This window comes from Salpingoeca rosetta, assembly GCF_000188695.1.
Source record: "Salpingoeca rosetta unplaced genomic scaffold supercont1.25, whole genome shotgun sequence".
NCBI lineage: Eukaryota > Choanoflagellata > Craspedida > Salpingoecidae > Salpingoeca > Salpingoeca rosetta.
Genome location: NW_004754909.1, coordinates 725544 through 743814, shown reverse-complemented (window position 1 = coordinate 743814; position 18271 = coordinate 725544). Strand labels below are relative to the sequence as shown.

The 18271-nt window shown below is 56.6% G+C and overlaps 5 protein-coding genes across 5 annotated transcripts in view; 3 read left to right on the top strand and 2 right to left on the bottom strand.

Moving 5' to 3' along the window:
• The first annotated feature begins 435 nt into the window (after positions 1–435).
• PTSG_08872 (uncharacterized protein) lies at positions 436–7693 on the top strand. Its single transcript, XM_004990201.1, has 18 exons — positions 436–959; positions 1328–1447; positions 1683–1749; positions 2014–2111; positions 2364–2523; positions 2677–2814; positions 2975–3088; positions 3278–3379; positions 3593–3646; positions 3859–3948; positions 4110–4260; positions 4536–4562; positions 4838–5335; positions 5606–5730; positions 6015–6362; positions 6686–6787; positions 6988–7074; positions 7212–7693. The coding sequence occupies exons 1-18, from the start codon at positions 535–537 to the stop codon at positions 7302–7304; spliced, it is 2799 nt and encodes a 932-aa protein (XP_004990258.1). The 5' UTR covers positions 436–534; the 3' UTR covers positions 7305–7693.
• PTSG_08871 (peptidylprolyl isomerase H) lies at positions 7628–9052 on the bottom strand (the record flags this gene model as incomplete). The annotated part of the gene is made up of 5 exons (XM_004990200.1): positions 8921–9052; positions 8545–8692; positions 8255–8342; positions 8002–8094; positions 7628–7798 (listed from the first exon to the last, which is right to left on the bottom strand). The coding sequence occupies exons 1-5, from the start codon at positions 8982–8984 to the stop codon at positions 7628–7630; spliced, it is 564 nt and encodes a 187-aa protein (XP_004990257.1). The 5' UTR covers positions 8985–9052.
• Positions 9053–9077: 25 nt separating this feature from the next.
• PTSG_08870 (uncharacterized protein) lies at positions 9078–14085 on the top strand. Its single transcript, XM_004990199.1, has 6 exons — positions 9078–9773; positions 9911–10020; positions 10243–10397; positions 10602–10754; positions 10907–10993; positions 11141–14085. The coding sequence occupies exons 1-6, from the start codon at positions 9196–9198 to the stop codon at positions 14033–14035; spliced, it is 3978 nt and encodes a 1325-aa protein (XP_004990256.1). The 5' UTR covers positions 9078–9195; the 3' UTR covers positions 14036–14085.
• A 73-nt stretch (positions 14086–14158) lies between these two features.
• PTSG_08869 (ATP-dependent RNA helicase) lies at positions 14159–16899 on the top strand. Its single transcript, XM_004990198.1, has 4 exons — positions 14159–15811; positions 16086–16171; positions 16308–16365; positions 16601–16899. Exons 1-4 carry the CDS (start codon positions 14198–14200, stop codon positions 16754–16756), a joined length of 1914 nt encoding a protein of 637 aa, XP_004990255.1. The 5' UTR covers positions 14159–14197; the 3' UTR covers positions 16757–16899.
• A 10-nt stretch (positions 16900–16909) lies between these two features.
• PTSG_08868 (uncharacterized protein) overlaps positions 16910–18271 on the bottom strand; it is an 8685-nt gene continuing 7323 nt past the window's right edge. Inside the window, exons 20-22 of the mRNA XM_004990197.1 lie at positions 18012–18090; positions 17702–17733; positions 16910–17552 (exon numbers count right to left, since the gene is read on the bottom strand). Coding sequence (XP_004990254.1) covers positions 17480–17552; positions 17702–17733; positions 18012–18090 — 184 coding nt within the window. The 3' untranslated portion in view covers positions 16910–17479. The remainder of the gene's footprint in view (positions 17553–17701; positions 17734–18011; positions 18091–18271) is intronic.

The following is an 18271-nucleotide window of genomic DNA, read 5'->3' as shown; positions in this document are numbered from 1 at the left end:
TCAGGGAAGTCATTTCACGCGCTGAGCAGCAGTGCTCAGCGCAGAAGTAAGAGGCAGAACAGCAGAACGTGAACTTCACGTTCTGCGATTACTTCAGCATCATCACTGTCATCCGTGCCGTGCTCGAGAAGCCGAGTGCGTGCTCCAACCACTTCATTGCTTGATGTGCTTGATGTGGGCACGAGGAACACTGACACAAGAGACAAAGCGATCAAGCGAGTGCACAGTAAGTTTTGTGGGTGCTTGCATCTCCACGATGCAACTGTCGTCTGCCTCGCAGAAGCAACGTGGGTGTCCGTGTGTGTGTGCATGCCATCATTTTGTTGGTGCGATCGGGGGAGTGTGTGGTTGGTCGCTTGCATATCGTCAAGATCGTTGCGTGCGTGAGCAGCGTCGCGAACGGTGGCGTTTGCGCGCATTTCAAAAAAACGGTCTAAGACAGCATAAAATTCACAACACCACAACAAACAGGCTTTTGTGTGTCGTGTCGCACAAACGGAGTTTGTTTGACCCACGACGACCACCACCGCAACCATGGGAGACGTGTTTGTGGAGGCGGATGCTGCTGCGATGGCGGCCGGGAGCACGAATGGCCATGGGCACGCCCCGCAACACAGTGGCGGCGCAAACACCACCACGACGACCACGACGACCACGACGACCACGACGACCAGAAGCAGCAGCAACATCAACACGGACGCTGCTGGATCGACAGCGACGCGCAGCAACACCACCAACAATGGTGGCGTGAAGGTGATGCATGTCAGCAAGGCGGAGATGGACAAGGAGTGGCCCTTTGACGTCATCAAGAAGAACATCTACAAGTCGTCGTCGACATCCCGCTCTCGCAACCGCGAGAAGTTTGTTTGCGAGTGCAAGTACGACCCCAGTGACACCGACAGCGCCTGCGGCGAAGGCTGCCTCAACCGCATGCTCATGATCGAATGCGAGAAGAAAAGGTATGTGTTATGTGGTGTGTCGACGGGAGACAGGGAGTGCCCTTCTCTCCTGTACTTGCCATCGGTGTTGTTGAATGGGGAGACGGGGAGGGGGGGGTTTGGTCTTGGGGCTTCTCCTTGCCTGCCTGGTTTGGTTCGGTTTGGTTTGGTTCGGTTTGGTTTGGTTCGGTTTTGTTTGGTTTGGTTTGTGCGTGCATGAGGAGCACGCGGTCGACAAGTGCTGTCGACATGGTGGTGGGTGGGTGGGGATGATGATGCTTATGAACCATGGACGTGGCGTACTTCGTGTGCGTAATGGGGATTCCTTCCTTCCTTCCTTCCTTCCTTCCTTCCTGCTTTGCGCGCGCGCGTGTGTGTGCGGTCAACAGCTGTCCTTGTGGATCCAAGTGCCAGAACCAGCGCATGCAGCGGCAACAGTTTTCAAAGGTGGAGGTGTTTCAGACGGAGCGCAAAGGCAAAGGCCTGCGAGCCGTCGAAGACATCCACGCGTAAGAGAGAGAGAGTGTGTGTGTGGTTGTGTGCGTGTGGTTGTGTGCGTGTGGGTGTGTGTGTGCGTGGCTGTTTGTGTGTGTGGTTGTGTGTGCGTGGCTGTTTGTGTGTGTGTATTGTGTATGCTTGTGATTGTGCTTATGTGTGCGTGTGTGCGTGTGTACGACATGTGCATGTATCCGCTGTATGTGAGTGCAAAGAACCGCGCGCTCACGTGATGTCGCTGCAACACAGGGGCCAGCTTGTTTATGAATACTGTGGTGAAGTGTTGGACTTGCTTGAGTTTGAGCAACGCATGCGGGTGAGGCTGCTCATGTATGTATGTATATGTGTGCGGGAGTGTGCGGGAGTTTGTGTGTTGTACCTGTGCTTGTGAGCTTGTGTGGGTGTCTCGTTGTGGACCTGGTGCTGTATGCGGTCATCGTCGCTGTCTTACTGTCTCTGTCTGCCACACACACACACACACACACACACACACACACACACACACACACACACACACACACACACACACACACACACACACACACACACACACACACACACAAACCGTGCACGTGTGCAGTGGACGGTGAATGGGGACACGCGCATTGGATTCTTTGCCGTGCGCGACATTGCAGCCGGGGAGGAAATCACCTTTGACTACAAATACGAGCGCTTGGGGTGCGTTGGGGGGGGGTAGTGGAAGTGGTAGTGGGCTGTGCCTTGGGTGGTGGACTGGGCATCGAGCCACGCACACGCACGCCACGCTTTGTTGCTGCGTGCCCCCCCCCCGCCCTTACTCAACTCAACTCAACTCAACACCCTTCTGTTTAACCATCCGACCCTCCACTCAACATTACCACCAACCTCCATCCCACCACCAACCTCCATCCCAACACCACCACCAACACCACCACCATCCCCCGAGTGCAGGGAGACTGCGCAGCCGTGCTACTGCGGCGCGGCCAACTGCCGCGGGTTTCTTGGAGCGAAGCGTGAGGACAGCAGCAGCTCGCGCCGCGCGTCGTCGTCGTCGTCGGGGACGTTCCAGTCCCGCGCCCGCCGTATGGCCCGCCAGCGCGAACTCACAGAGGTGCTGGCACTGCTGGTGGCGACGACTTGGTACTGGGGGCAGTTTGTCGTGATGATGGTGGTGTCGGTGATGATGGTGGCGGTTGTGTGTTGTGTGGAGCGTCAACTCACGTTGCTTGTCCATACGCGCACCATTGCGGGTTCTTTTCGACAGCTGTCTGACAAGTTGTGGGAGATTTGCGGGAAGGAGGGCGTGCTGACGAACTATGCGACGGTGCAGTCGTTTATTGTGCTGCTCAAGGACACAACCAAGTGCCCAGAGTACTTCCAGCGCGTTCTCTCCGTCCTCCTCGTACGTACTGCCACGTGACGTGGTGTGGTGTGGTGTGATGTGACGTGACGTGGTGTGGTTTGGTGTGGTGCCATTGTGAAAGAGCACACACACACACATTTGACACGAACACACACACACACACACACACGCTCCCTCCCTTTCTCGTGCATGTGAGCAGGACACTGAGAACAAGACGTGCCTTGAAGGGTTTGTTGCAAAGCGCGGACTGACGTTTTTGAAGAACCTTCTTGAAACGGCCAACACAACTGAGGCTGTTGACGTTCTTGAACGGGTGTGGCGGTGATCGCTTGTGATGGCATCGATGGTGACTGTCAGGCACGCTTGCTTATATGGCATGTGCGTGCGAGTGTGCAAGTGCGTGCGAGTGTGCTTGAGCTGTTTACGTGTGCGGCGCACGGTACTGGCTCAATTGATCCAACTCTCCTCACCACCACCACGACAACGACGATGTCTGTTGCAGTGTCTGCTTGTGCTGGGGCGGCTGCCGGTGTACACGAAGAACGTCGTCGACAGCTGCGGCATCATGCCCGTCCTCGAAACCCTCAACACACACGACGTCTACGTGCGGCTGTGTGTGCGTGTGCGTGTGTTGTGTGTGTTTGTACTTGCGTTTGTGTGCGTTGTGTGCGTGTGTGTGCTTGTACTTGTGTTTGTAATTTTGTTTGTAATTGGGTGTGCGTGTGTGTGTGTGTGGAGTTGCCGAGGCGCGGTTTCTTCCTGCTCACCCCCGCCATGTGTGATTGCGTGCCTGTGGTGTTGCGTGTGTGTATCTCAGGATGTCCAAGTGCAGTCAAAGCAGCTCGCAGAGAAGTGGTCGCACTTGAAGGAGGTGAGCACTGGGCCAGCTTGTTCGCGTGCGTTTGTGCGCGCGTGTGTGTGCACGTACATGAACATGTGTATGTGCGTGTGCATGTGTGAATCTAGCGCGTACTTTGGTGACGTTTCACTGAACTGCCACTGAACTGCCACTGACCTGACCACCAACCATACCCATGTCCATCGTTCACCACGCGCCAATGACTGCGGCTGGGGCCGGGGCAGGTGTGGGTCATCTCGCGAGACACAGCGGCTGTGGATCACGATGCGCAGCGCATCCAGATTCCAGCGATAAGACGCAACGACTTCAGAAAGGTGCTCGCACGTGCAGCTGCCAGTGTGTGGTTGTGTGCGTCTATCTCTGTCTGTCTCTCCTCGTGTGGTTTACCGCTCTCACTGGATTACTCACCCCACTCCCCCCCCCCCACATACACACACGCACGCACGCACGCACGACGCACGCACGCACGCACCAGAGCAAGTTGCAGTCGCTTGAGGGAGAGCTGTCCGTGTCGCTCGACCTGCAACGCGGTGCACGTGGTGGCGATTTTGTCCTCGTCGTCGAAGGAAAACCGGACCGCGTGTCCGCAGCCATCCAGCACATCAACGCATACATGGACACTCTGAGTGCGTTGGAGGCAGTGGGTGGTGATGTTGCTTGCATGGAGGTGGATTGAGGGGTTTGGTGTTGCTGGACGTGCTTGTTGTTTGCATTTGGCCAACCCATTTGTTTGCTCGACCAATTCACCATGTGACGTGTGTGTGTGTGTGTGTGTGTGTGTGTGTGTGTGTGTGTGTGTGTGTGTGTGTGTGTGTGTGTGTGTGTGTGTCCCCGCGTACATATGTGTGTGTGCCTATGTGCCTGCGTGCGTCTGTGTGTGGTTGCTCCATTGGTGCACCAGAACTGAGGGATGAGCAGCGCCAGCAAGGTCCGCCCCCGTTGTTCGTGTAATCGCGTGCCCTTGCCTGTTCGTCTGTCTGTCTGTGTGGCTGTGTGTGTGTCTGTCTGTTCGTCTGTGTGTTTGTCTCTGTCCCTGCCTGCCTGCCTGCCTGTCTGTCTGTCTGTCTGTCTGTCTGTCTCTGTTTCTTTCTCACAACAAAGCCCACATGCGCACACAATCACACACACACACAATCACACACAACCGCACCCCATCTCTCTCTCTCTCTCTCTCTCTCTCTCTCTCTCTCTCTGTCCCTGCAGCGGAGGTGCTGTCGCGAACGTCGTCGACATCCGCAACGCCAGCGCCCCTCTCGGCCTCATCGTCAAGCACCGCCCTCAACACCTCAAACCCGCATATGTCCGCAACGCCGCAGCGCGCGTTCCACCCGAATCACCAGCAGCAGCAGCAACAGCAACAGCAGCCATTCTTCAGCCCGGCTGGCAGCGCACACGTCATGCACGCCGCTCCGGCAGGGTTTGCTGCAGGTATGGGACCAGCGCAACAACAACAGCAGCCCCTGCCGCTGTACGCTGGTGGTGGCGGCGGCGCACACATGCAACAGCCAATGCACCCCTCAATGCAACCACAACAGCAGCAGCAGCAGCAACCGTCACAGCCCCATCAGCCCGGGCTGCTTGGTGGAATGGGCCCACCGCTGCCTGGGGGTGCAATGCTGCAACAGCTGCAGCTGCACGCGCACGAGCCCAAGCCAGCCCCGTGCGGGCTGCCATGCCACATGATCCCGACAGACAAGATTGGTGCGAGCACAGGGCGAGGGGTGGGGTGAGGGGAAGGAGCGTACGAGCGGTGAAAGTGAATGGGAGTGGTGGGGGGGGAGGTTTGTGATGGCGCGTTGAATATGATCACTGCGTTGTCGTGTTTTCGTGTGTTTGTAAGTGTATTCGACGCTGCGACATATGCATGACCCACACACATGTGTTTGCCCTCGCACATGCACACACACACACACACACACACACACACACACACACACACGTTGCACACGCGACCTGCATGCATGTGCGCAGACGAGCGAGCGCTGCAGGAGCCTGTGCATCCTGATTGGGCGCAGGTGAAGGATGCGGGCTCGTCCAAGTTTTACTACTACAACCGCTTCACAAAGGAAACCACGTGGGACCGCCCAACCGTACAGGTGTGTGTGTGTGTGTGTGTGTGCGTGTGTTTGACAACTAGCATGCCATTCCAAATCTTCATTTACGTGCACACACATACACGCACGCACCAACTTGCTGGCACACACGCACCAACTTGCTGGCACACACACACACACACACACACACACACACACACACACACACACACACACACACGCGCGTACGTACGCGTGCGCACGCACGCACCAACTCACCCATTGTCTTACGTATGCACCCGTATGCACTGTGCTTGCTTCCTTGCGTGCGTTCCTCGTGTGCACAGCACGGCCCTGCTGGACGGGACGAGCCGACGGCGCTGGAGAAGGCGTTGGAAGAAATGCGGGAGCAGGAGCGGAGGAAGAAGGAAGAGGAGGAGGAAGAGGAGGAGAGACGGAAGAGGAAGAAGGAAGAGGAGAGGAGGAGGAAGGTAAACAAGGCAAACAAGGCGGCCCGCAACGCGAAGGCTGGCAGGGGAGAGGGGAGCTCGAGCAGCAAGCGTGCAAAGAGGAGCACGGATAAGCACAGGAGCAGCAGCAGCAGCAGCAGCAGTCGTCGTCGTCGCGATGACGATGATGACGATGGCGACATGAATGACGATCCAGCATCCGCCCGCGCAAAGTTCAAGAAGGACGTGAGTTGCTAGTGGTCGTAGTGGTGGTGATGGTGCTGCTGTCGTGTCTGCTGCTGCTGCTGGTGCTGCTGTTATTGCTGTTGCTGTTGCGTCCGCTGCTGTTGTGTTTGCTCTTCACAGTGCAATGGGGCCATGAACCATTGGCCACTCACCCCACTATTCACGTGCATTACACGTCCATCACATCCCACCATGCGCCGCCCGTGTGTGTGTGTGTGTGTGTGTGTGTGTGTGTGTGTGTGTGTGTGTGTGTGTGTGTGTGTGTGTGTGTGTGTGTGCGTGTGTGTGTGCGTGTGTGTGTGCGTGTGTGTGTGCGTATGCAGGTGAGCGCGACGGTGATCAAGTTTCTGAAGCGATTCCGGGACGAGAAGGTCAAGTTTGGGCGCATCACCAACAGCGATGACTTTAAACACCTCGCACGCAAGGTACGTGCGATGGCGGTTTGGTGGTTGCTGCTGTTGTTTGTTGTGTTAATTGTGACTGCTTGAGTTTCCTCGCTTTGCTTCGTGTGTCCTTTCACCGACCATAAGCATACATGTATACATGTTCAATCAAATTCATGTGACCTTTTCTTCGCGCTTCCCACACTTGTCTCGTGTGTGTGTGTGTGTGTTTGCATGAGCAGTTGACGCACACCATGGTGGAGAAGATTGCGCAGCGGCGCGGCGGCGAACTGGCCGGTGCTGTTGTCGATAAAGCCATGCGCACAAAGGTGATGACGACGATGATGGTGGTGGTGATGGTGGTGCCAGTATTCTGTTTGTTTCCGACGCTGTGCCGCTCGTCTCGTTTTCAACACACACACACACATGTGCCTCACTGCTCCCACGCCTTTGCGATGTTGATCAGATTTACGACTTTGTGAATGCGAGCATGAAGAAGTGCGGGCCGGAATACCAGCGCTCTGTCCTGCACTCCTCCGCCCTCACCTCAACATCGTGACTTTCTGATTGCTCGCTCGTGATGGCATCTCGCTTGCAGATGTCATGCCACAGTATCGTGCTGTGTGTCGTGTTGTGTCTTGTGTGTTTGTCTCTCTTCCTCTCCCTTTCTCTTAGACTTTGTCTTTGTCTCTTCCCTTGCTTGCTTGTTGATTTCGTTCGTACGCAGCTGCTTCCTCTCTCTATCTCTCTGTCTGTGTCTTTGGCTCTGTCTCTTTGTGTCCCTGATCACCATGTTCTGCTTTCAGTTGTTCTTCTTCGTGGTAGTCCCCATTCTTAGATTGTGCTGTCTCACACGCGTGCGATGGCGTTATTCGATCGCTCTCATATTCCCTTGCATGTGCCGTGCTGTGTTTGTTGGTGGTGGTGCTCGTGTTGTTTGTCTGTACGCACACGCACGCACGCACCAAAGACGACGTGTTTGTTGTCGAGGAAGTCACATTTTGTGCACGTGATGAAGAACTGGCAGCCGTTGGTGTTGGGCCCGCTGTTGGCCTGTGTTGTCGAAGCGCGGCAAGATGGATGCAAATCAGTTGAGGCGCCACAGAGCGCTTGAGGCGCCACAGAGCGCTCGCAGCACGATACACAAACACACACACACACACACAACACAATATAACACAACGCACGCACACACACACACACACACACACACGACAAAACAAAACAAATACACTACACAACACACACGCACACACCATTGAGAGGTCGCCGACATCTGTGTGCTTGTGGATGAAGTTCTCGTCAGCAAACTTGCCGCCATAGATGCTGGCAGTGCCCGTGCCATCCCCCTGATACAGCAGACACACGTGAGTCGGCGGGTGTCACGCACATACGGATGAATCGAATGAATAAACCTTGTTAAAGCTGAGGTGCATGAGTCGTTGTGGACATACACACACACACACACACTTGCACACAATCCCAGAAAATTTACACGCGGTGTCACACCTTCACGTAATCGCCGCCCTGGATCATAAAGTCCTTGATGACGCGATGAAACTTGCTGCCTTTGTAGCCCTGAGGGATGCCGTCTTTTCTGTGATGGCAACACGACACATAGTGTGTGCGTGTGTGTTTGCAGTGAACAAGACGGCTTCGTACCTGCAGACCGCAAGAAGCCTATCACTGGACAATCAAGCAATATCTCACACGCACACATGGCCAGACACAGCAAAGCAGCGCACCCGCACACACACACACACACGCACACACAGAGACACATGCACACATAGACGAACCTGTATTCACCAGTGCAGAGCTGGCGGAAGTTCTCTGCTGTCTTGGGGCAGGTGGAGCTGAAGAGTTCAAACTTCATGCGGCCAAGAGCATGGCCGCCAACCTCAATGTCCATAAACACGATCGGGTGCTCAGGCTTTGGTGCGTCCTCTGCTTGTGTGAGTGAGTGGGTGTGAGTGAGTGTGCGTGGTGAGTGAGACAGGGAGGTGTCAGTGTGCAAATGGATGCCAGTCGAAGTCAAGCGCCGCTCGTGCAGCGCAAACACACACATCAACACACACATCAACACACACACACACACACACACACACACACACACACACACACACACACACACACACACACACACACACACACACACACACACAGCATACGCACCGGGTGCCTCCTTCCCATCAGTCTTCTTCTCCTCCTTGGCCCGCTTGGCCTCCGGCTCAGACATCTTCGTTTGAGTGCCTCTTGTTTGTCGCACGACGTTCGCTCGCGCTGATATCGGGGTGTTGCGGCACGACAGCAAAAAATGCATATTCTGACAGTTTCATCTTCGCTGGCTGGCAACGACAAACTCCACCACTGCCCACCACCACACACGAACAAGCACACACGCACGCTCACATCAACGCCAACACCCTCCCCCCTCCTCTCGCGCGATCATGGAAGAGTTGAAGAACCTGCTGCAGGAAGGCGGTGATGACGATGATGAAACCACGCAGCAGCAGCAGCAGACGCCTGGCGTCAGTGTGCCTGCTGACGGGGAAGTGAAGGTTGAGCACATGGATTATGATTACGTGGGCAAGTGCACTGACGTCAAGCACCTCGTGCGCATCTTGAAGGCCCTGCGGTCTGGCAAGGAGGGCGTGTACCCGCACCTGGAGCAGTTCACGGAAGACCGCATTCGCAAGCTGGACCCCGCAAACAAGGTCCTGCTCAAGGAAGAAAAGGTGACCTCCACCAAGCGCCTTGCCGCGAAGCAGCGCGAGGACATAGCCAAGCAGTTTGAGGCCTTTGAGGCACAGGCCAACGCCATGGAGGAGGCCCTCAAGTCGCCTGCCGCGCGCCCGCAACGCTCCTTTGCCTCCATGCCACCCATCCGCAACCAGGCACAGGCGCGCGTGAGCTTCAACGAGGCCGACGCTGCCTCACAACAGCAGCAGCAGCAAGCTGCAGGCTCCAGCAATCCTTCCAAGAACAAGAAAAGCAAGAAAGCACAGCGCGCCAAGCGAATTCCAGGGTGAGCACGTGTGCATATGTTTGTGTGTGTGTGTATGTACGTTTGTGTAGAGTGTGTTTGTTGGGTTTGACGCCACCAATCTCCCCTTGTCACTCACGCCAGCGTCCTGGCTTTTTCATCCCACGTCACACCCACAGCCACGATTTTCGCGCATGGGATAAGTTTGATGTGGACAAGGCCCTTGACGAGATTGATGCCGAAGACGCAGAAGAGCAGCAGCAGGAGTTTCAGCGCCTTGCACAACAAGGTGTACAAGTGTGTGTGTGTGTGTGTGTGTGTGCCTGCGTGAGGGTGATTCGTTGTGTGTGTTCATGGCTGCACAACAAACACTGTCAGCATCGTGTCAATGTTCGCCCCCCCCCCTCCCCGCCAACTCCACACGTCAGCTCCACACCCCACACGTCAGCTCACATTCTCTCACGCCGTCTACGACCACGACCACGAACACCATGATCATCACCATGAGCAGCGCGGCCCGGTGCGCGTGTGCGCGGAACTGACATGGGCGTGACGCTGCCATCCTCGCACGTGGAGGGGCTGCCCGAGAGCAAGCAGCTGCGGGAAAAAATGGCAGAGGAGGAGAAGATCAAAGGCAACGAGGCACTGCGCAGCGGTGATATCCAGGTGTGTAGGGAACGGTCGGGGTGAGGCTGAGTATGGCGCTGCCCACACACCTTCCCATGCATTTGCTCACAAACAATGCTTGTTTCAATCGTGCGCGCGCACACACGCACACACACACACACACACGCACACACACACACACACACACACACACACACACACACACACACACACACACACCGTCACCGCCGTTGCGACCTTCAGGAGGCGCTGGTGTACTACACGCGGAGTCTGTCCATCCAACCCACGGTTGCCTGTCGCAACAACCGCGCCCTGGCGCACATCAAGGCCGCAAACTATGCCGATGCCGTGCATGATGCAACCACTGTCATCACAGCTGACCCAGACAACATCAAGGTCCGTTGATGCGCGCGCGCACACGATGTGTGTGTGTGTGTGTGTCCTCTGCGGTAAAGCAAGCTTCACTGCTTGTTCACACCCACCCCCCGGTATTTACACACGCCCATTCACCTTAACCCATATCTTCATCGTCGTCACCACTACCGCAGGCTTACATCCGTCGCGGGTGGGCGCAGCTCGAGCTCAAGTCTTTTGACGACGCCAGAGCCGACCTGAACATCGTCCTCCAAGCCCAGGTGAGCAAGCATGTATTGCGCACATTTACGTGCTGTTGTTCTAAATGCTGGTTGTAGCACCGACACTCACATGTACAGAAACACACACACACACACAAACACAACACACAAACACACACACACACACACACACAACTGCTGCCACAGCCCGGGAACAAGGACGCGCGCCGACTGCTTGATCGCGTGGCCGCGGCGGAGGCGAAGGAGGAGGAGGACAGGAAGGCTGCACAGGCAGCAGCAGTGGCCGGCACGCAGGAGGCGCAGCACGCATCCCGCGTATTTGGTGATGGTGATCAGGGAAGAGGACAGGAGTTGGAGGGCGCAAGCAAGGAGCAGAACACGAAGGCAACAGAGAAGGCACAAAAGAAGAGCAAGAAGAAAAAGAAGCGCATGGTGATTGAGGAAGTGGATGAAGACGAACGCACACCACAACCAAAACCACAGCAACAGCCACAGCAGCAGCCACAGCAGCCACAGCAGCCACAGCAGCAGCAAGAGAAGGACAAGGGGGAAGGCGCAGCCTCAGCCAGCGACACAACAGCAGCCACCAGCGTCAGTCCTCCACCAACAACCAACACCGCCCCACCACCACCAGCACAAACAGCTACAACCAGCACCACAGGGCCAAGCGATGCTGTGCAGCCGTCAGCGCGCGTGTTGGAGCTGAAGGACAAGGCAAAGGCGGCATTTTCCACCGGACAATATGCAGACGCAATGCATCTGTACACATCCGCGCTGGAGGAGGTGGACGCGGTGTCCTGTGCGCTCACACGCGTGCAGTTGCTCAACAACCGCGCCGCGTGTCTGCTCAAGCTGGGCGACGATTCAAAATGCATCCAGGACTGCACGGCCGTGCTTGACGTGCATGCAGGCAACGCGAAAGCGCTCCTTCGACGCGCGCTTGCGTACGAGCACAAGGAGAAACTCCATGAAGCACTGGCGGACTTCCGATCCGTACAGCGGCAGCACCCGGGCAACACGCAGGCTGTGCAGGGCGCAAACCGCGTGGGGAGCATGATGCGCAGCATGGCAGGGCACAGCATCGTTCGTGGACGCAGCAGCGCCAAGGAGCAGGCGAACAAGGCGGAGGCCACGTCCAAGGGGAAGGTGGTGGCGGGGAGCAAGAAGCCAAAGGCAGCCACCCACGAGCAGCAGCAGCAACAGCAACGACAACAACAACAACAACAACAACAACAACAACAACAACAACAACAACAACAACAACAACAACAACAGCAACAACAACAACAACAACAACAACAGCAGCAGCAGCAGCAGCAGCAGCAGCAGCAGCAGCAGCAGCAGCAGCAAGAGGAGCAGAGCAAGGCGAAACGCACCGCCAAAGAGGCGCCAACTGCGCCGGAATCGGCGGTGCCTGCAAGCACGCGCCAGCACGCCGCAAAGTACGAAGCGCTGAAGAACAAGGGCAACGGCTTTGTCAAGGCAAAGAAGTTTAGGGAGGCGATTGCAGCCTACAACGAGTGCATCGGTGTGGACCCGGAAAACGTGGCGGCCTTCAACAACCGCGCGCTGTGCTGGCTGAAGCTCGGCGAGAACGAGCGAGCAAAGGCAGATGCCCTGGTTGTGCTGCACCGTGACCCCACGAACGTGAAGGCGTGGTACCGGCGTGGGCTGGCCCATGCTGCGCTTGGCGAGAAGACGGACGCCCTTGCGTCGTTCACGCGCGCAGTTGAGATAGAGCCAGGCAACGCCGCAGCAGCCAAGGAGAAGCGCGCGCTGGAACAGGAGATGGGGACACATGCGAAGACACAGACAGCAACAGAGGGGCGCAGTGCACAGCCGGGTAGTGGTGACAGCAGTCGTCGTGGTGAGGTGAAGAAGGACAAGGTGAAGAAGAAGAAGAAGAAGCTGGTGATTGAAGAAGTGGACGAGGAAGAGGAGGAGATGGATAAGGGGAAAGATAAGGATAAGGGGAAGGGCGTGGATCATGGCACGGCGCAAGAAGGTGCAGGGAAGGGTACAAAGGCGGGTGCACGCAAGAGCAAGAAGGGCGGTGGCGAGAAGGCGACACCACGCCCGCTGGTGGAAGAGTTTGAACTACCGCCAGCGCCAAAGGCTGCGAAGAAGCAAGAGGCGAAGGCCAAGCAGCAGCAACAACAACAGCAGCAGTGGGGTGACGGTGGTGATGAGGAGGCGGCTGCAGTGAGGGCGAAGCTTCAGGCCATGACAGCAGAGCGCAACAAGCTGGCAGCAGAGGTGGCCGAGGCACAGCGGCGGGTCGAGACGGGGCAGGCGAGCGTGGCGGACACAACACAGCAAGTGGCGCAGATGGAAGAGCGATTGGCCAAGACATCACAGCGACTGCAGGATGTGACGCAAGAGGTGCGCGCATCGCTTGCCGCGGAAATGGAGGGAGACGCGAAGAGCACAGGCGAGGACGAGGCGGCGAGGCAGAAGCAGGTGGCGGGGAGGGAAGAAGGTGCGAACGTTGAGGAGGGCACAACCACAGCGAAGGTGCAGACGAAGACGAAGACAAAGACAGAGGCGTGGGGTGAAGAGAGCCAGGCGTCAGCCGAGGATGAAGTGGCGTCCATCATGAAGGAAGCCATCGCCAGCCAACAGCAGCAGCGGCAGCAACAACAGGGCGGTCGCGGTGGCAGCAGCAGTGGGCCTGCATCGAGTGCAGACTTCATGCGACGGTGCAGCGAGGCAGTGCGGCGGGACAATGCGCAAGCCATGTGCGAGCTGCTGACCTCTGTCAAGCCATCACAGCTACCCGTGCTCTTCTCGAACCAGCTGGAGGCGGAGGAATTGGTGCTTGCTGTGCGTGGGCTGTGCCTGTCGCCCAAGCCCGTGGGCGCATTCAAGCGGCTGCGCACGCTCACGCGGTGTGCGCGGTTTGACATTACGGTGCAGTTCCTGGAGGAGGAGGATCAGGAGGTGCTGCGCGTGTGTGTTGGGGACGTGTGCCGGCGTGCGTTGGAGGTGGCTGGCACCACCATCACCACGGAAAACATCGCTGCCTTGCACGCCGTCTACGGCCTCCCACCACCCTCCTCCTCCTCCTCCTCGTCGTCGTAGATGCGTGCTCTTGTGTGTGTGTGTGTGTGTGTGTGTGTGCATGTGTGTGTGCATGTGTGTGCATGTGTGCGTGTCAGAGTGGAGTGAGACATGAAGCAACAAGCAAACCATTTCAGCGGTCATCAGTCACAATCATCATCCACACAAAACAACGCAACGACGATGACGATGGTGCTGCGACCACGTGTGCTGCACGTGTGCAGGAGAGGGGCGGCGATTGCGGCGAGGGCGCGTGGAGGTGCAAGAAGCATTGGAGGGAACCAAGGCAGAGGTAAAAGACAGCAGCGTGGTGGCCGAGTATCGGCGGGTGCTTCTCCTGTTGCTGCACGGGAAGGGGCGGTGAAGAAGGAAAGGCCACGCACGGTTGTGTTTGGTGGCAGCATCCCGTTCTCTGCGCTGCCATTGCCGGCGCCACTGCAGGCGTCACTCGGCAGGAACCGGTTCGCCCAGAGCACGGTGATCCAGCGCGAGGCTTACAAGCCCATCTCCAAAGGCAGGGATGTCGTCATCGCAGCAGAGACAGGCACAGGCAAGACGCTTGCATACCTGCTGCCCACGATGGCCCGCCTCTTGGAAGCACGCCAACACAAACAGCAGCAACAACAGGAACAACAGCAGCAGCAACAGCAACAGCAAGCCAAGGTGGAAGTGGTAGCAGCAGAGACGGTGGTGGTCGATCACGGTAGACCACGTCCACACTTCCCTCGCGCGCTCATCATCGCACCGACGCGCGACCTCGCCCGGCAGACCTACCGCGTTGCCCGCTCACTGGCGCAGGGCACCGGCTTGCGCGTGGTTGGCATCGTCGGCGATGCAGACAGCGACACGCAGAAGGCGCTGGACCGCCCCGCAGACGCCCTCATCACCGTGCCTGGCCGCCTGCACACCCTCACCAGCAGCGGCGTGCTGCAGCTGGCCGATGTGCAGACAGTCGTGCTGGACGAAGCCGACGTCATGCTCGAGGACTTTCGGCTGGAGGTGATCCCGACCGTATCCGCGCTTCGGCCAGACATCCCGATTCCAGAGGCGGAGCTCATCCCGGCCGCTGCGCGCGAACACACGCCGACAGCAGCGGACACGGCGAAGGATGGTGCCACTGGCACGCTGGACGGTGTTGCCAGTGATCGGATTGACCCAAGTGCAATGGAGGCGAGCAGTGGCGGTAATGGTGATGCAGCCAACATCACTGACTCAACACTGCAAGCCACGTCAGCTGCTGATGTCGATGAGGACACAAACATGGATGATGAGCCCGAAGTAGTGCTGGCGCGAAGGATTGCCAAGTTGCGACGCCGAACACCAGCAACACAAACAACAACAGCAGCAGCAACGGCAGCGACAGCACATGAGCATGACAACAAGCAGGCAGCGCAAGTGGTGATGGTGGGCGCATCCATAGCGTCACCAGCCATGAAGCAACTTGGTGTTGGCATTCCACGACTGCTCGTCGTTGCATCACAGACACTGCACCGTGTCCCATCCAAGCTCAAGCACGACTTTGTCAACCTGAAAGGCCCCAACAGAAAGCCCGACAAGCTTCTGTTCCTCTGCCGCCAGCTGCGACAGGAGGGGAAGCGTGCCATCATCTTCTGTAACACTGCCGACACCGTTGCGTGGGGCAGCCGCTTCCTTGAAGAGAACGGGCTTGCCACTGCTGCGCTTACAGGCACCATGTCCAAGCAGACGAAGCGCGAGAACGTGCACCGCTTTGTGGACACGAAAGACGTGCATCTCCTCATCTGTACCGACATGGTCGCACGCGGCATGAACTTTGACGTGAGCCTCTGCCTATGTGTATGTGCGTGGTGGGGGAAATGTTGTGCTCTCTTTGTGTGTGTGTGTGTGTGTGTGTGTGTGTGTGTGTGCGTGTGTGTGTGTGTGTGTGTGTGTGTGTGTGCGTGTGTGTGTGTGTGTGTGTGTGTGTGTGTGTGTGTGCGTGCGTGTGTGTGTGTGTGTGTGTGTGCGTGTGTGTGTGTTGGCCGTGGGAGCTCACAGTGTCACACCCATGCATGTGTTTGCGTGTGCATGTGTGCTTGCACAACGTCAACAGGTTGATGTGGTGGTGAACTTTGATCTTCCATTGACCTCCGTCGACTATCTCCATCGCTGCGGCCGCACAGCTCGCATCGGCAAGAGGTGAAGCATTTGTGTGTATGTATGTGTGTGTGTGTGTGTGTGTGATTTCGTCTGTGCGAATGTACCTTGTGTGTGTGTGTGTGTGTGTGTGTATGCACTCGCTCACACGTTCTGCGTCGTCCTGACATGCGTACAGTGGACATGTGATCAACCTTGTTTCTCGACCGGACCGACACAGCGCTCACCTCCTCAAGGTACACGTGGCGTTGTTGTTTGCAGCTGCTGTTGGTGTATCATTACATGCCATGCGGCTCCTTGTTGCGTACTTGATGCTGAAGGGTGATGCAGCTTCCACACACACACACACACACACACACACACACACACACACACACACACACACACACACACACACACACACACACACACACACACACACACACACACACACACACACACACACACACACACACACACACACACACACAGATGGCCATCAAGGCGCAGCAGCCGCTGGACGGCGTGTATTCCGCAGATGACACAGACGCGGGGACGAGGAGGAGAAGTGGCCACGGTGGCGGGAAGCGAGCATGGTACACGGCCAAGATTGTTGGGCAACGCAGGAGGGGCAAGCAAGCAAGATGATGTGGCAAGGATGCCCGTTTGCACACGTGCGTGTGTGTTTGTAGATGGATGAATGGACGCTCTTTGTTGCGTATTTGTGCGTGTGTATGCGTGTGTGTGTGTGTGTACTTCGTGTGTGTCATGAGTAAAGGAATCACTTGGCGAAGGAACAAGCAGACTGGCACTTTCTACTTGTTGTCAGCGTGTCATCCCCCTCCATTCTACACGTTCACGATCAGCGATCACACACACGTGCACGCATCACAACAAAACCACGAAAACCGCAAGCGAGCAGCAACGCCACAGACTTGAGTGCACGTACTAACAGTCATGTCAGTCAACAATCTCAATACACATTGGGTGTGCACGTGTGTGGGCACGGCGACAAAATAGACACAAAAGGAGGAACAGGAACAAAGGTCCCGAGGAGCAACAGGGAGACATGGGGTGCATACAATACATGGAACGGTCGGAAGAAGTTGTGATGAAACCGGGGATACACGGCGAAGCGACAATTTGAGCCGCAGCAAGCGGTCGACATAAAGCAGCGCCGCGCATAGCTGAAACAGAACAAACACGGAACTGCGTGTAGACACAAAACAACCACAACCACACGTGCAACAAGCACGACACTACCAAACAAACACACACACGCACACACACAAAAACAAACAACCAAACACACAAGCAAGCAAACACACACACACACACACACACAAATACAGCATCAACAGCAGCATGGCATTACGACTGCTGTCCGCGCCACGCGGACGGGCGGTCCTCGTCGTCGGCGTTGTCGTCGAGGGTGATGGACCATCTGTGTAGAAAAGAGTTGGGGTGGTGGTGAGTGAGTGAGTGAGTGAGTGGGTTGGGTTGTGAGGCTCGTGCAGGCACAGTGTGAGGGACTGTGTGCATGCGTGTGTGCATGTGTGTGGTTGTGAACTTTGCGTCATTGCAAACACTGACTTGTTGAGGATCCAGATCTTGTCCATGCGCTCCTGTCACCGCAAGACGATGAAATGTGGAACGGGAAGCAGCGGGCATGAGTGGTGAGTTGACAGGGTAGGTGAGGAAGTGCTTGCTATCGCATGCAAAATGAGACGACCAACAGCAAGGCTACAGCAACACTGCCATCTTGACTGTCATCCAACAACCAGCGCGCAACAGTGTACAAACGTGCGTGTGCATGTTTATGCAGAGGTGCACGTGTATGTATGTATGTATGTATGTATGTATGTATGTATGTATGTATGTATGTATGTATGTGTTTACGTACGAGATCACGCTCGACTTGGAGTTTGTTGATGAGTTTCTTCTGTGCGCGAATGACGGCGCGGTTGATCAGAATCCACGTGCTGTGCGTGTGCGTGTGTGCATGTGTGAGCCATGTTGTAAAGTGGTGTTGGAAGAGGCGTGTGGGGATGGACGTGGAGTGGTGTGAACAAAGACAGCACATGCGAGTGAGTGGAAACGTGACGAAGCAATGACGTTGTGGTCGTGTGCATACCCTCAACCCCACATCTTACTGACTCAGAA

What these genes read in the sequence shown, in the direction of transcription:
- PTSG_08872 (XM_004990201.1), top strand. Translation starts at nt 535, where the DNA reads ATGGGAGACGTGTTTGTGGAGGCGGATGCTGCTGCGATGGCGGCCGGG. An exon ending in GCCAGCGCGAACTCACAGAG is followed by an intron (nt 2,524 to 2,676) that starts GTGCTGGCACTG and finishes TCTTTTCGACAG; the next exon opens with CTGTCTGACAAGTTGTGGGA. An exon ending in GACGCAACGACTTCAGAAAG is followed by an intron (nt 3,949 to 4,109) that starts GTGCTCGCACGT and finishes CGCACGCACCAG; the next exon opens with AGCAAGTTGCAGTCGCTTGA.
- PTSG_08870 (XM_004990199.1), top strand. Translation starts at nt 9,196, where the DNA reads ATGGAAGAGTTGAAGAACCTGCTGCAGGAAGGCGGTGATGACGATGAT. An exon ending in CGCGCCAAGCGAATTCCAGG is followed by an intron (nt 9,774 to 9,910) that starts GTGAGCACGTGT and finishes TCACACCCACAG; the next exon opens with CCACGATTTTCGCGCATGGG. An exon ending in CTGACCCAGACAACATCAAG is followed by an intron (nt 10,755 to 10,906) that starts GTCCGTTGATGC and finishes CCACTACCGCAG; the next exon opens with GCTTACATCCGTCGCGGGTG.
- PTSG_08869 (XM_004990198.1), top strand. Translation starts at nt 14,198, where the DNA reads ATGACGATGGTGCTGCGACCACGTGTGCTGCACGTGTGCAGGAGAGGG. An exon ending in ACAGCTCGCATCGGCAAGAG is followed by an intron (nt 16,172 to 16,307) that starts GTGAAGCATTTG and finishes ACATGCGTACAG; the next exon opens with TGGACATGTGATCAACCTTG. An exon ending in ACAGCGCTCACCTCCTCAAG is followed by an intron (nt 16,366 to 16,600) that starts GTACACGTGGCG and finishes ACACACACACAG; the next exon opens with ATGGCCATCAAGGCGCAGCA.